This window comes from Apiospora kogelbergensis (assembly GCF_038363985.1).
Source record: "Apiospora kogelbergensis strain CBS 113332 chromosome Unknown utg000008l_segment0_segment0, whole genome shotgun sequence".
NCBI classification, from domain to species: Eukaryota; Fungi; Ascomycota; class Sordariomycetes; order Amphisphaeriales; family Apiosporaceae; genus Apiospora; species Apiospora kogelbergensis.
Genome location: NW_027117425.1, coordinates 436,526 through 450,939, shown reverse-complemented (window position 1 = coordinate 450,939; position 14,414 = coordinate 436,526). Strand labels below are relative to the sequence as shown.

Genomic DNA, 14,414 nt, shown 5'->3' with positions numbered 1-14,414 from the left:
TTACACGGAGAGGAAGGAACCGAGGGTGATATTGATACCATAGTTGCGACTGGCCACGTAGTTAGTCCACATAGCGAGAATTATGATTTTGCAGATTCAATATGATACGATAAAAATACACGTGAAACTGTGCTCAAGCTCACGACATGGCTGACTTGTAGCTGATCGGTGGACGACCATGCACTTTGCTCGAGAGCTGGGCACTTCTATCGCCGATGTTATAATGCATTTCAGGAAGTTGCACCAAGAACAGTCACATTCACAACAGAGAATTGTTATGATAATCGTCGTATCTTCATTCTTACAACTCAATATGTACAGTTCAAAGTCTATGGTAATACAAAACAGCGAAAAATATGGTGTGATCTTCTTTGGATGTGGTTGAACAAGTCAAGCACTGCTCGTCTCTTGTTCACCAAAACACCAACAAGAGAGGCAACCCCGATAACTGGGCCCTTTTCCTTAAGCCTTCATGTGAGGGCTCAGGACCAGGCCCCGATGCATGTGCCGACGGTGAGCAGCAGGCGCGGCCGACGACGCGCAGGACCGGCGACGTCGCAGCTTCTTGCAAGGCGCAGCCGCGGTGCCGTTGCCAGCCGCGCCGCCGAGGGCCAGGATCTTGGCCGCGGCGTGCTCGGCGGCGACCATGACGATGGCCTGGGTGTTGCCGGTGGGCAGGTCGGCGTGCATGGACGCGTCGACGACGAAGAGGTTGTCGGTGCCGTAGACCTTGGTGTTGGTGTCGACGACGGCAGAGCCGTTGGCCTTGCGGCCGTCATCGAGACCCATGCGCGCAGAGCGCACCCAGTGCGAGCCCGAGGCCTGGCTCGACTTGACGTCGGCGTACAGCGCGGCGCCCGTCAGGTTGGCCGGGGCCGCGGAGCCGTCCTTCATCTTGATGGACAGGGTCGAGTTGGGCTTGCCCGCCATCTTGACGAGGCGGTCGAAGAAAACTTGAATGGCCTCGACGTCGCCCTTGGTGTCGAGCCAGGGGGTGCCCTGGAGTTCGGTGATCTTACCCGTGGCGTCGAGGCCGAGGTCAGCCGACGACGTCAGGCCGTGCGTCAGGTAGACCTTGAGTTTGACCTCGTCGTCGGCGGGGCTGTTGCAGGTACCCTGGATGAAACGCGTCTTGCCGTCGCTGGGCGACTTCACCGAGGTCCAGAAGTTGAGGCGCTGGCCGGCCTGGGTGAGGACGCCAGAGCCCTGGGCGAAGAGGTCGATGTCGGTCTGGCTGGGGGGCAGTGAAGGCGGTCGACTTGAGCGACTTCATAGGCTGCTTCGTCTTCATCGACACGGTTAGGATAGTGTGATCCTGGACACCCTTGCCAACGGGGAGGTCGATCCGGGAGGAGTTGGTCATCGTGACGGTGGAGGGCACCTTCTTGATCTCCGACTCAGGGCCAATGCCGCTGTAGAAGAGGATGCGAGGGGTAGAGAGGGCACCGGCGGCGAGGATGACCTTGCCAGTCTTGGGCTTGACGTTGATGATCTCGCGAGAGCCGTCTTCGTTCTGCACTTCGATGCCCGAGGTCCAAGACGCCTGGCGCACGGCCCGGACGACGTTGGTGTTGAGACGCATGCTGAAGCCCTTCATGGCCTGAGCGGCAGGCAGGTATGTCTTGACGGGGCCACCGCGCAGGTGGTCCTGGATCAACCAAGGAGGGTGGGCAAAGACGTCGACCTTCTTGTTGGGCTCTTTCAGGGGCTCGACGGAGCTGAAGCCATTGGACTTGAAAAAGGAGGAGAGCACATCGTAGGCGCCCTGGTCGTAGCGCTTGCCGTCGGCGGAGGACATGTCGGTACCAGGGTTCTTCTCGAAGAAACGATCCGAGGCAGCCTTGACATCGGCAGCCTTCCAGCCGGCGGGCCAGTGGTCGTCGAAGTCGGCATCTTGGGGCTTAACGAACATCAAAGCGTTGACCATGCCGCTTCCTCCGAGCAGGCAGCCGGCTTGCGAGGCGGTGTCGGCACAGTACTGGGTGCTGTCAAGGGTGGAGGAAGCCAAGTAGTAAGCCATGCTAGGAACGTCAAATTGAGTGACTGAGGAGTTCCACGACATGAGTGCCTTGCCGCCGGTGGAGAAGGTGGAAGCGTGACCACGCTCCACGAGGAGGACAGAAGCGCCTGACTCGGCAAGTCGGCTGGCGGCGATGATGCCAGCGGGACCACCGCCGGCGACGATGTAGTCGTAGGTGGTGTTGGAGGTGCGGATGGGAGCCGTCAGGTTAGTGCCGGGAACAGAAGGAGCGGGAGCGGACGGGGGAGCGGCGGAGGTGTCGGCCATGGCAGCCCACTTGGCAAAGTCGGCAGACTTGGCATCAGCCAGACTCATGCCGAAGCCACTGAAGCCAGCAGCATGGTAAGAAAGAGCAGAGGAAGGATCGGCAGGGGTGGTGACTGGGGTGGTCGAGTAAGCATAAGCGAAAACGCCGTCGGCATCGGTAGCCGAGAAGGTGTCCTTGTTGATGCAGCCGGCGCAAAGGAAGGTGGCCGAGTAGTGGGTGTCGTTGACAAAGGTGCCCTTGGGGATAGGAGAGAGCTTCACGTCGGTGGCGGTGTAGACGGAAGGGGTGACATAGCCGGTGGCGATGCGCGGCGAAAGCATGACGTTCTTGCCATTGGGCCAGGCGATGAGCAGCATCTTTCCTGTCATGGAGGAGCTGAAATCAAAGCCCGCCCAGCCGGCTCCCGCTTTCGCCGGACCGACGATCTGCATGATCAAGTCCTTTTCGGGCGTGTCGGGCAGCGCCATACCGACCTTCAGCCCCTTGTCGTCGCTGTATCCGGCGAAAGAGATACCCGTGTTCGCATCGGTGTATTTGAGGGCGGCGCCGGCGGCAGAGGCGCCTAGCGCCATGGCCATGGAAAAAGCAGCAGCGATCTTCATCGTGTATAAGTCGGCGCTAAAGAATGTAAAGGGATGGATAAAAGAAGGTGAAAAAGGCCGTCAAGGCTGGAAGGGAAAGGACGCGTTTGAACTTCAAACGACTTATAGAAGGTAGACAGTGAACCGGTGACTGAGAGCGACGTGACTCGAGAAGAAAGGAAAGTGCCGCATCGTGACAGGTGACGAGGTTTACTTATAGCCAAGTTTTAACCCATGAGGGTCGGCTTGTTCCTGGTTTGACATGGTAGGCAATCGCTTGCTCCCCCCATTCGGCGATGCCAAGACTATGTGCCTGGATGCATCGTGGGTCTAAGTTTCCGACGTCGACCAAAGACGGGTGGCCAATGGAGTTCGGCCGACGAGGCGGTGGGGATGGAGGCTGACGGGCTAGGAAATGAGAGTGGACGGGGCCGAGGCAGGTATTAGTAAGAGACTAGAGATCCAAAGCCGTTGGGCTTGTAATTCAACGTCCCTGTATGGCCTAGAAGGCGGAGGGGATGGAGAAGCAGTGATCCAGGTCATATAAACGATGCGTGGTAAGGTTTGAGGTTGATTGAGCGAGTCATGAAACTTGGGAGTTTGTGGGGCGACGGCAGAGGATACGACGGACCCAAAAAGTTGACAAGGAGCCAAGTCCCGTCGACTTGGTCGCGTTCTGGGTCGCGCATCGGCCTGCACGTTTGCCAGATCCAATTCCAGAGATTTTCCGATGGTTGGCACCCACGCATGGACGGTGGGCCGTACCAGAAACCAGGGGATTCGTGCCGAGTGATCGGCAGGAATAATAATTATTAAGGATGCCGTACGAATAGAACCTCACTGGAAGTAAAGAGTATCAGGGAGCGAGTTGGGTCCAATTCAGTACCCAATTGACTGGGAGAGCGCTGCGCTAAAACGTAGGGCCGGACGGACGAGACTCTCTGAGTCACTGAGTTATGCCACGATTGAAATCACAGACGGAGCAGAGTCCGCTGCTGTATTCTGGCATGTTCCGGGGCGCTGATCTTGGGACGTCCAGATGCGGTAAACGACGAGAAATGAGATCGGATGCGGCCAGAACAAAGATGCAAGGTGCATGCATGTTCCGACTGTTGACTGGCTGCTGGCCCCGCCTTACCGATAGTGCATGAGGCCTGCCCGTTTCACCCAAGGGGGCTCGGCCGACGCAGGTGCTCGCCCTGTGCCGTCATTGTCGATCCACCGCATTTTATCTCGAAACAATCTCTCGGAGCGCCAAGATGGGTATGCGTAGCCGACGGTGGTTCGTGGAATTGACACCGACCAGATTTCACCGTTGGGAGAAACGGGCAGCAGAAGGTCAACGCCCAATTCTACAGTAGCTCTCGCCCGCCCACACGGGGCTTAGGGCGTTTCTGAGTGGGGGTCCTCTTTTCCTTCTTCATGTTCTCCTGCGTGGCATTGCGAAGACTCTGTTTATATCTTCCGGGCCCGGAAAATCCGGGCACGAGTCGCGATAGAACCGGAGGGCAATATTGATGTCGGAATTTGACCGAAGATATGTTCGCTGCCTTCAGGGTATTTCCTTCCTCCAGGTTGCATTGGGCCTGCATGCGTTCAAGGTATCTTGCCAATTAAGATTGAACCGCCCTCCCGACGCACCAATGAACCAGAGGATCATCGTCATGGGCTAAAACCTTACACAAGGCCATGCGACCTACCCTTGCGCGTCTGACAGCGTGGGAAATAGCTGGGTGAGAGAGGTTGTTGGATCTTTTGTGGGGGGCCTTTGGCGGCACAACACAGTAAAAAGTGCGCTGTTCCCGGAGTGCATATCACTGTAAGCTGAGTTCACAGTCCCGCATCGCACAGCTCCAATTGGTTCATATCTTGACTTTAACGACCTCCAACCTCCAAAACTCAGGCCGGCATTTCGCAACAACATCTGCCGTTGTTTTTCAGAATCATGACTGCATGAACCCCAAGTGAAGTGACACTGGGTACAGCCCTCAGCCTATTTATTTCATATATGAAGATCCCATCCTTGATGACTGTGTAAGCGCAAAAATGGTTCTCGTGGGATACGTATACGGTGTGGTGCCCCATGGTGGTCATTATCTAGAACTGGAGTAGCTGGAGTAACTGGAGGTTATACTATGGAAATAGACTCTTTCATGCCTTCGTGGTATCTAAGAGAGTAGGATTGTATAACCCCCTATAATTCAGGCCCCTGAAAAACCCACTCGCTCGTCCCTTGTTGACAGCGAAGATCCTTAGGCCCGCCAGCACTGGCAATGGCCCGCTCCACGCAGCCGGAGCTGATGGTGATGGGCAGGGTGAAAGTGAACTCGTTGACGGCGGTCCAGCTGCCGTCCTCGCTGCGGATGTTGATGTCGTGCTTCTTCCAGGCCGTCATGGCCCCGCACCCCCTTCTCCTCGCTCTTGAGCTTGGAGCCCCCGTCCTCGATGAAGTTGTTGGTCACGATGCTCACCTCGTACCACATCGGCACGAAGACGCCGTCATCGATGACCAGGCAGTCGGCGCGGGGTTTGATGGGCCCGCTGTCTGAGCACACGACCTGCGTGCTGCACGGCCACTTCTTGCATACTTTGCCGTTGTCGTCCGAAACCTTTTGTTTTGTGTTAGTCGACATTGAGATAGATGGGTTGTGTGTAAGAAAGATAGGATGGCAAGTGGGCATTGAATCAGTAAAGGCTTACCACTCGGGGAGGGCCGTTGCACGAGTCTGGCATGCAGGCTGATTTGCCACCCTTGGCAACAATGCCCCATTCCTGTTGGCCGACAGGGTCGACGTAGATGAGTTCCACGTACGTTCCATCTAGGGGATCCAAGTTAGCATTGTTATGTTCTTAAGGGGGATGGTCTGTGACATGACCTACTAGCTTTCTCGGGCGTCTTCCACTCGATCTTCATATCCTTCCCACCCTTTCCCTTCGCCAGAGGATCCTTCCTCTCAGACATTCTGACCGACCACGATTCAACCACGGTCTTGGGGCTCGTGGGCTTGTTCTTGTCGAACTTCTTGGGGTCGTCACCGATGAAACCGTCGACGAAGTCAATCGACCATTCCATGCCGTCTCCGACCGTATCCGCTCGCGGCACGTAGAATCGCTGCGACTTCGCGTTGGCCGACGCTGTCGCTTTGGCCATCATGGAGAAGCTGCCATAGCCTTGCTCGCACTTATCGACCTTCTCCGTCGACGTGCCAATTGTCACCGAGGGCGCCGTCACGCGCGGCGGCTGCGTGGTGGTGCTACTGCTAGTCTTGCTGCTGGTCTTGATGCTGGTTTTGTTGCTGGTCTTATTGTTGGTCTTACTGCTGGTAGTTGGTGAGGAAGCAGAGGAACTCTGAGATGTAGCCTTGGACGTTGAGTGGCCCGAGGACGTCTTCGGCGCAGATGTTGATGACGACCCGGGACGAGATGAGGTCGTTTGAGATGCTGCCTTGGAGTTGCTGGTCGAAGTACCGGACTTGGTGGCCGATGCGGACTCGCTGATGTGTTTGTCCGAGCAGGTAAGTTCGAGCTTTCGGTCGCTTTCTTTGCCTTCTCCCTCGTCCCGCTTGTCGTTGCGGTTCCATTGGAAAGAGAATGTGTATTCCCAATCGTAGGCTCCCGACTTTTGGTAGACGTTGTCTACATTGTTTGCGAAGTCCTTAATTTTCTGCCAGTCCGGATAGTGCTTTCCAGGCTTGGTGCTGTCCTTCGAGTCCACCTTGACGTCAGGTAGGTTCTCAGCCTTTGCAATTCCGTCCTTGATGAAATCCCAAAGTTTGGACAGGTACTTAGGGGGTAGAGTGATCTGCGGCTCGATGTTCTTAGTCACGTAGTCCTTGTAAGCCCCAGCGAGCCCATTCGTCCCGAAGGCTGTAGTCCACTTTGGCACATTAGAGGCACCGAAAAGCGGTTTGTTGGCGGCAAGACCGACTTTCTGATCGAGAAGTGAACTTTATCAAATGATCAGTATCGTAACTTGGATGTTGGATAAATACGCTTTGAGAAGAACTTACAGCTCGTCGTATATCCTGTTATTGGTCTTGTCCATGAGGTCAAGCATAGGGGGCATTTTCATTTCCACGCAACCTAGGAGCGTGCGTTCAAATCCTTTGTTGATCATCTCCCTCAAGGCATCAACTGCTGAGGTGGTACCTCCCGTCTTGCCTGTTGCCCAATGCCATTTTCCGTCGTTCGCCACCTTGTAGAGTGGATCCGTGATGTAGTTCTGCGCGAGGGGCTTTACCGCGTCTTGGAAGAAGGAGCCCTTGCCGTCGCCATTGACGTACTGCGACATGGCAATGAAGTATTGGGGGTTATCGTTGCTGGCAATGGAGTCCCAGACGGGCTGTAGCAAACTCCACTTGCAAGTCTGTGGCGCTTTAGCCTGAGGGAAAAAGAACGTGTTGATGTCGGAGCATGAAAGCTTGCCGCTACCGGTAGATGTACCAGCAATCGACTCGAGGAAGTCTTTAATCCAGGACTTCTCGTCTATAGTTATTGTATTAGTCTAAGAAGAAGACAGTTTTGAAGAACAAATGAAGAGATTGGAAAAAGGCCAAAGGTAAGCACTGGCGATATCCGGTTATACCTCTTGAGGGACAAAAGACAGCCATCATTCGAGACGGGATTGTTACTTACACGCATGGTCAAGACTCAACCTGTCATTGTCAGGCTTTGGTTTGCCGTCCAAGCCTTGGTAGTTACTAGCGATCTGGAAAGCCTGTGCATCTAACCTTGTCACAGTAGGCACTGTGCCACAAGGGCCGGTGCCCGTGGCTCGATCGTATCGAGACATCACAGACCATTTCGGCTGCATTTTGTTTTGAGCGTCAGGTTTGAGTATGTCAGCAGTAGCTCTAGGCCAAGGCGGTCTGGTTAACTTGGCGACGGTTCCAGAAGCCAGGGCGCATGCACCAAGCGTCTTGACTTCGGAGGCAGAGCCAGCACGCTTCTGTAAGTGGCGGGGGTGATCGCGCTTTCGAAGGTCAGACGCTCCTTCTTCCTCGTCGTCGGGCCGGATAGGGGGTTGCGTCGGGGCTGGAGGTCCACCGTTCCCGGCCGGGCCCCGGGTCATGCAGCTTCCACATGAGGAGCAAGAACTGGTGCTGCTCGTAATAGTGGTGATGGTGCCTGTGACGGAGCACCCAGTCTTGGTCTCGGAGCAGGTGGTGCTGTAGGATGCACAAGAATTGCTACTGGTAGTCTTCGCACACCTCACCTCGCAGGCAGACACGGTACTCGTAGAGCTGCATTCGTCCGTGGTCGTTGATTTCTTCGTTGTGCTTGTCTTTTCGGTTGTCTTATCTGTTTCAGTAGGATCGTCTGGCTTGTCTTCTTCGGGTGGGCCGTCTGTCACCGGGTCTGTAGTACAGCTGCCAACAGAGACCCCAAAGACTTTGACACAGGGAAGATGAAACTTAGGAAGCTTGGGGAAACTGAACTGGATATTGGGAGTGGGCGGCAATCCCCACATGATAATCGGGGGGCCACCTCGAAGGATGATGACGGGAACAATTGTGGTGTGATCATCCTCGTCTTTCGTGGTGATCCAGGTGTTAGATGGGTACGTGGTACCTGAAACAGTCTCGGCAGAGAAGCCAGTTGGTGCTTGGGTAATAGTACCAGTGATCGCAGCGGTAGACGAGGTAATTGCTGGACCATTACTTGATGCCTTAGTACTGCTCGGCCCACTGACTCTGGATGTTGGATCGGCTTCACTTTCACTAGTCGAGCTTTTGCTGACTGATTCAGTGTCGGTGGATGCGGTATTGGAGGATGATGCACTGCTGCTCCTGCTCGACGGTATAGTCATTGAGGTTGTGCTTCCTGGACTTGGCCTTTTCGTACTGGTAGAGCTGGTCTGAGATAGACTTTGGGAAGATGCACTTTTGGAAGCCTTAGAACTAGTTTGGCTCGAAGTAGACTCTTCTTGGCGACTCGTTGAGCTCGTGGAATCACTGTATGAGGATTTGGTTGAGGGTCCGTTCGAGTTTGACCCTGTCCTAGAGGAGACTACACTCGTAGAACTGGTGTGTGCGGTGGCGGTATGTGCAGTGCTGGATGCCGTGGAGGTAACTCTCGAGCTTGATCCAGCAGAGGGTTTCTCCCCTGGAAGAAACGTAGGAAGGGGCAGAGGTGAAAGGGCCCCATTGCTGAAACTGGGCAGGCGCCAGCCAACTCCTCCCGGCCCAATCTCATAGCTGTAGGTCGAAACGCTGGAAGAGGTGCCCTCATTCTGGACAGTGACGACGGTCTTCGTGGTTATCGTGGAGGAGGCGTCCTTGAAATGGGAGTATGTGGTCGGCACGAATGTCTCAGTACGGGTGGTAGGTCCACGAGGCCCAGTCACGACCGAAATGACAGTCACATGGTCTTGCTCATTATCTGTGGGCGCTTCTTATTAGAATATCTTTTTAGATCGTATGCAGATCTTATCAACAACGATATCGAGGTATCTACTTGAATCGAATACAGGTGCACCTACCGGCTGAAGATGTTGAAGGACCTGTTGAGGATGCTGTGGTTGATACAAAGGACATAGACGTCGAAGATGATGTTGAAGCCCCGTACACAAGGGGAGCTGCAAGAAATAGTAACAACATTGAACTCAACGACGGCTCCATAGCTCCTGAGTCTGTGAAGGATTGACCTTTCAGATGCCCCTTTTCAAATTCTCGACCACTGGGAGGTTTCATTTACACTTTATATTCTACTTGCCTCAAGTCCTTTTCTAACCCCCTGCGGTACCTCATAGCTATTCACCATGTTGACTTCGTACACATATGCATATTATGCCCTACTCTAGACAAGTGGGAAAATATCGAATTGCAGGATCTGCCAAGATGGTCTGAATGACGATGATTACCATGAAGATGGTGGGAGGGGCTATAGATTGCTGGTTGCAAAGCTGTGGCATATTGCTTTTGGGGGTCAGCCTCGTACGGGCCGTAGGGATATAGACAAAGCTATTCCTGTTCCTGTGATGCGAATTAGTGCTAACATCGGAGGTTCTCAGATCCTCCAGATCCTGACGGCGGAATCTTCTTGCTGAGGTTTCTTATTGGTCTTCCATCTGACATTGCCCCTCTACCCCTGAGCAATCCAAAAATAGGTTACACATGCTTCGCGATGACTATTGGCTGGGTGACGGCCAAGATACACAGCCCCCCACTCATTGTGTGCCGTTTGAGATAACGTGCCGGCACCCCGGTCAGCATTTATGCACTTTCTGACCAGTGTATACTGCAATGTTGCCGTCTAGCCGTTTAAGCACGAGCTACTGCATTCCATCACAACGCTCTTGTTTTGCCAAGGCCAGCTGAGGTTGTATCCTTGGCTGCTCATCAGTCTTACACACACAAGTGAACGAATGTGTCTCAATTTGGTGTCGATCTTCATCAGTAATTTAACAAATATGCAATATCGCGCTTCAGCGCGCTTACAGCGCGCCTACAAATATCTTTGTAGCCTAATGATTCATATCGCCAAACCTTGCTTCTTCGAGACAACGCCAGATCCGCCGGCGGTTACGTAAGCCGACCGGTAGATTCAAGGTTGTGTCAGTGGGCTCGTGGATTTCGGGATTTGATAGCTTATTCACGAGTAGCTCCCAGTCCCAATTGCCGTTCCGCTGCTTTTCACGAACGACTTCACTATCCAAATCCCAGAGCCAGGTCAGTCGCTTCCTATTCGTGAGAGCTTCACACCACCATTCTTGACCGTATACTGTTTTATTTTCAGTGGCGTCTATCCCTTTTCGCCTCTCTGGTGTCGACGGCTGGAGATTTTGAAGAATTCGTTCGGTAAGATTGGCGACATCCAAGGGTGCGGCCTCTAGTAGCTGTAATTATTGTGAGCATAACGTGACCAGGAACGTTGTAAGAGCGAAATTTGAAAGCGCAGTGGTTACTTACCTCGCCGTACTCCGGCTCATCATCATCAGGTTCCCAGTACACATTTCGGCACCCACTACCCCCATGATAGTCGTGCGGCTCCGGGAGAATGTATTGACTTTCCGAGCCGGGCATGCGATGAAGCAAGACCTCCCACAGTTGTTTGCCCGAGGATACGTGCTCCTGGGGCTGCATTTGGAACGTGTCCCGTGATACAGGTTGGCTATCCATAAATCGTTTGGCCAGCTGGGAACATAATTCGTGCACAGGGAAGTACAGATGGCCTCCGGCCATGCCAATATCCATGGCGATGGCGTTCTCACCCGATGCTGATATGGGGAAGCCTTTGCGCTCGTCGTACTCGGCGGGAAGCTGCAGAAGACATCGTCGGGCATGCTCTGGGTGAAGGTCCGGGAAAGGAACAGACGGATGGGTGCGGTAAGTGTCGAGTTTGATACCAGCATCGTCCGAAGTTTCAGAACCAGTCGTCAATACAACTGCGTGAGTGAGCCAATCCTTCGACTCATCGTCACTGCATGCATATCGGTTAGGCTTAATTGGTAATAAGGCTGAATGCAGGGCAGGGCTGTACATACCGGGCGCTGGGTTCCAAGAAGGGGCCACCGCAAATGCAACAATAGATTTGATTACGCGGCATAGTTGGGATCTGTAAATCGGGAGTTGAGGGATGAGCCAGAGAGCTACGAAGATGATCAGAGGGGATGCGACTGGCAATTGAGCGATGCTGAGAGATGTGTACGGGCTTTGTTCTAGTGGCCCTGCACAATGACGTCGACGTAAGCCTGCGCCACCTCGAGGATCCTCAAATACTGACTGGCACAATATTTCATTCCATTATAGCAGCAGATGATTGTTGGTCGAGATTAGAGGCTTATGCAATAAGACCTATAATTCAGGGGCAATCGCATCAGCGGCGCAGTGGGTGACAGGGGGTATTAGCGGTCCTAAATTTCCCCGCAGTAAGCAGTAGGTACAGCAGCGGTTGCCGTGTCGCCTACACCATGTACGCATATCTACAGCGGTTGCTACAATACTTGAATATCAAATTCCCCAACGATGTTACTGTGTCTGTTATGCAATAACCTCCAAGGCAAAGGGCCTCTTCCGACCGAGGAAGAATACTCGGAGTTCGATATCGCTGTCACCCGTCATGTCAAACGGAGCGACATGGTCTGGAGCACCTTCGTCCAGTCAGCGGAGGCATGCTATTGCTGCGAGATCTTGCGAAGGGGCATCGCGGGCTGCCTGTCGCGACAAAATCTGAGTCCTGATTCTGTGAAATCGATTAGTTTCGAGTTTTTCTACCCGGCACGTGAGGGCACTGACGAGGACAGCAACAAGACCATCACCTGCAAGCTAGTGGACGCAGATGATGCGGGCGCGACAACCAAGGGGCAGGTCCTGCATATCGAGTTCTTCACGCTCGATGAGCCCGACTGTCCTTGCCCGGAGGCTTGGGAGTACGTGCCGACCTCGACAAGGACGTCGACCAGTACGCGATCCCAAGAAGCGTTCGAGAAGGCCCGGGCATGGCTCGCTACTTGCGACGACGAGTTTCATGGCCGGACCGAAGATTACGAGGAGTGGGAGGGGGATGTTGAGCTCGATATCAGCTACTGCGAAGCAGCTCGGCGCGAAATGCCCTCGCCTCCCAAGCTGCCGACAAGACTTGTTGACGTCGGTAGCCACGAAGGTGCAAAGATACGATTGGTAGAGACCGCCGAACTTCAGACTGACAGGTACATCTGTCTCAGCCACTGCTGGGGCCTACAGCAGATCATCACTACCAAGACTTCGACATTGGCCGAACGGAAGCAAGAGATTCGCGTCGAGGACTTGTCCCAGACGTTCTGGGATGCCATCTGCATGACCCGGCGATTCGGGATAGACTACATCTGGATCGACTCCCTATGCATCATCCAGGACGACGGGCTGGACTGGCAGCGCGAGTCGGCCCAGATGGCCAGTATTTACCGAAATGCCTACCTGACCATCGCGGCCACCAAGGCGAGCAGCGGCGCCGGCGGGCTCTTTGCGGACACCCCCGACTTTGAAGTGCGCGGGACCACGCCTGCGGGTGAGGACTACTTCCTGGTATTCCGCGAAAAGATCCAGCATGAGCTGTCCGTGGATCTGACCACGGACTTACACTTCCCCCTCATGGCGCGTGGATGGATCTACCAGGAGCGCATGCTCTCGCCCCGCGTCCTGCACTTCGGCTACCACGAGCTCTTTTTCGAGTGTTCGACCGATTGCCAATGCGAGTGTGGCGACATCGGGTTCTTGGGCAATTACGACGACGTACCGCTGCCCAACCCGCGTCAGATGTACTCGTCAGCCCTCGAGTCCATCGCCAAGACGGGCAAGGGCAAAGGCGGCCGCAAGTGGACCAACGAGCAGTGGCTGGAGCAGGCCCGCTACTACATCGCGCGCATCTGGCGCTCCATGGTCGTCTTCTACACGGGCCTGCGGCTAACGGTGCCAATGGACCGTCTCCCCGCCCTCGGCGGCGTTGCCCGGACCTTCGCGGGCAAGCGCACGTCCTCCCCGTACCTGGCAGGCCTTTTCGAGGACTCGATCCTGGATGATCTGCTGTGGGACGTCCGCGCGGGAAAGATGGGGCGGCCGACCCCGGGTAAGTACATCGCGCCGTCTTGGTCGTGGGCCAGCGTCGCGGAGCCTGTCACGTATCGGGATGGCCTGGTCTACTGGGACGACGAGATCTACCAGGACTCGCAGGAGGCGCGCACCGAGTTCGCTGACGTTAGGTTCTGTGAGGCGATACGTGCCGGACTTGATGAGTTTGGACAAGTTCAGTCGGGGCTGCTGCGCATCACTGGCCCGTTGATGCCTGCCACGGTCTCGTTAACTCCGGGGCTTGACAAGGGTGGACGAAGTAAATACCATCTGCAGTTTCGCTGCGCTAACGGTGATCAGTCAGCCGTCGCTCCTCGGGTGTGGCCTGACTTCGATTGGAGCCAAGAGGAGGAGGGGCATCGCGGCGTCTCCCCCGGTGCGGCTGTGCACTGTTTGAGGATGGTGCGGTACCTGGAAGACGATACAGATATGCTCTTGGTGCTGCGCCGCGTTGATAATGGTGCAGCCAAAGCAGATGAAGGGTGTACCTACGAAAGGATCGGATCTCTCCGGCTACTGGCTGGGACGTACCAGCTTGATGGTCTCGAAGCGGAGGAGCGGGGTATATTGATCGATATGCTGGATCAGGCCCCTGTACAGACTCTGGATATTGTGTAGTCACTGAAAGCTCTGGCTCTCACTTACACCGAATGTTCAACCAGATTCAGAAGTCGATGGGCGGTACATTCTGGCGGACAAGTCTCAGTCGTAAGATGTGTGCATGGCGGGGTATTATCTTCCAACGTGGCTGTCCACCAATTGCCTTCAGGTTCTTCACGATACTAGGTTGGCCGCATCATTGATATGCACGTTAGTTCCTCGCTCGCCTATGCTCCAGTGGATGACAGGTTTCCAAGACCTCCGCCATGCACCATGTAACTCTATTCCATCCTTATGAAGCGAGGCGTACAACAAGGCATACATTAAGACACGTCGCTAGGCTTCCATCTGGGCGACCTGGTGTCCCATTCAATGTCAGTTACATGCATACATATGCT

General features: G+C 54.7%; 4 protein-coding genes across 4 annotated transcripts; 1 reads left to right on the top strand and 3 right to left on the bottom strand.

Moving 5' to 3' along the window:
* Positions 1–462: 462 nt before the first annotated feature.
* Positions 463–2,890, bottom strand: PG998_012078 (uncharacterized protein; the record flags this gene model as incomplete). Its single annotated transcript, XM_066878894.1, has 2 exons — positions 463–1,230; positions 1,298–2,890. The coding sequence occupies 2 exons, from the start codon at positions 2,888–2,890 to the stop codon at positions 463–465; spliced, it is 2,361 nt and encodes a 786-aa protein (XP_066725278.1).
* A 2,231-nt stretch (positions 2,891–5,121) lies between these two features.
* PG998_012077 (uncharacterized protein) lies at positions 5,122–8,339 on the bottom strand (the record flags this gene model as incomplete). Its single annotated transcript, XM_066878893.1, has 5 exons — positions 5,122–5,478; positions 5,570–5,688; positions 5,750–6,816; positions 6,880–7,354; positions 7,505–8,339. The coding sequence occupies 5 exons, from the start codon at positions 8,337–8,339 to the stop codon at positions 5,122–5,124; spliced, it is 2,853 nt and encodes a 950-aa protein (XP_066725277.1).
* Positions 8,340–10,334: 1,995 nt separating this feature from the next.
* Positions 10,335–11,416, bottom strand: PG998_012076 (uncharacterized protein; the record flags this gene model as incomplete). Its single annotated transcript, XM_066878892.1, has 3 exons — positions 10,335–10,706; positions 10,780–11,290; positions 11,355–11,416. The coding sequence occupies 3 exons, from the start codon at positions 11,414–11,416 to the stop codon at positions 10,335–10,337; spliced, it is 945 nt and encodes a 314-aa protein (XP_066725276.1).
* A 419-nt stretch (positions 11,417–11,835) lies between these two features.
* On the top strand, positions 11,836–14,034 carry PG998_012075 (uncharacterized protein; the record flags this gene model as incomplete). Its single annotated transcript, XM_066878891.1, has 1 exon — positions 11,836–14,034. The coding sequence occupies one exon, from the start codon at positions 11,836–11,838 to the stop codon at positions 14,032–14,034; it is 2,199 nt and encodes a 732-aa protein (XP_066725275.1).
* Between the last annotated feature and the right edge of the window lie 380 nt (positions 14,035–14,414).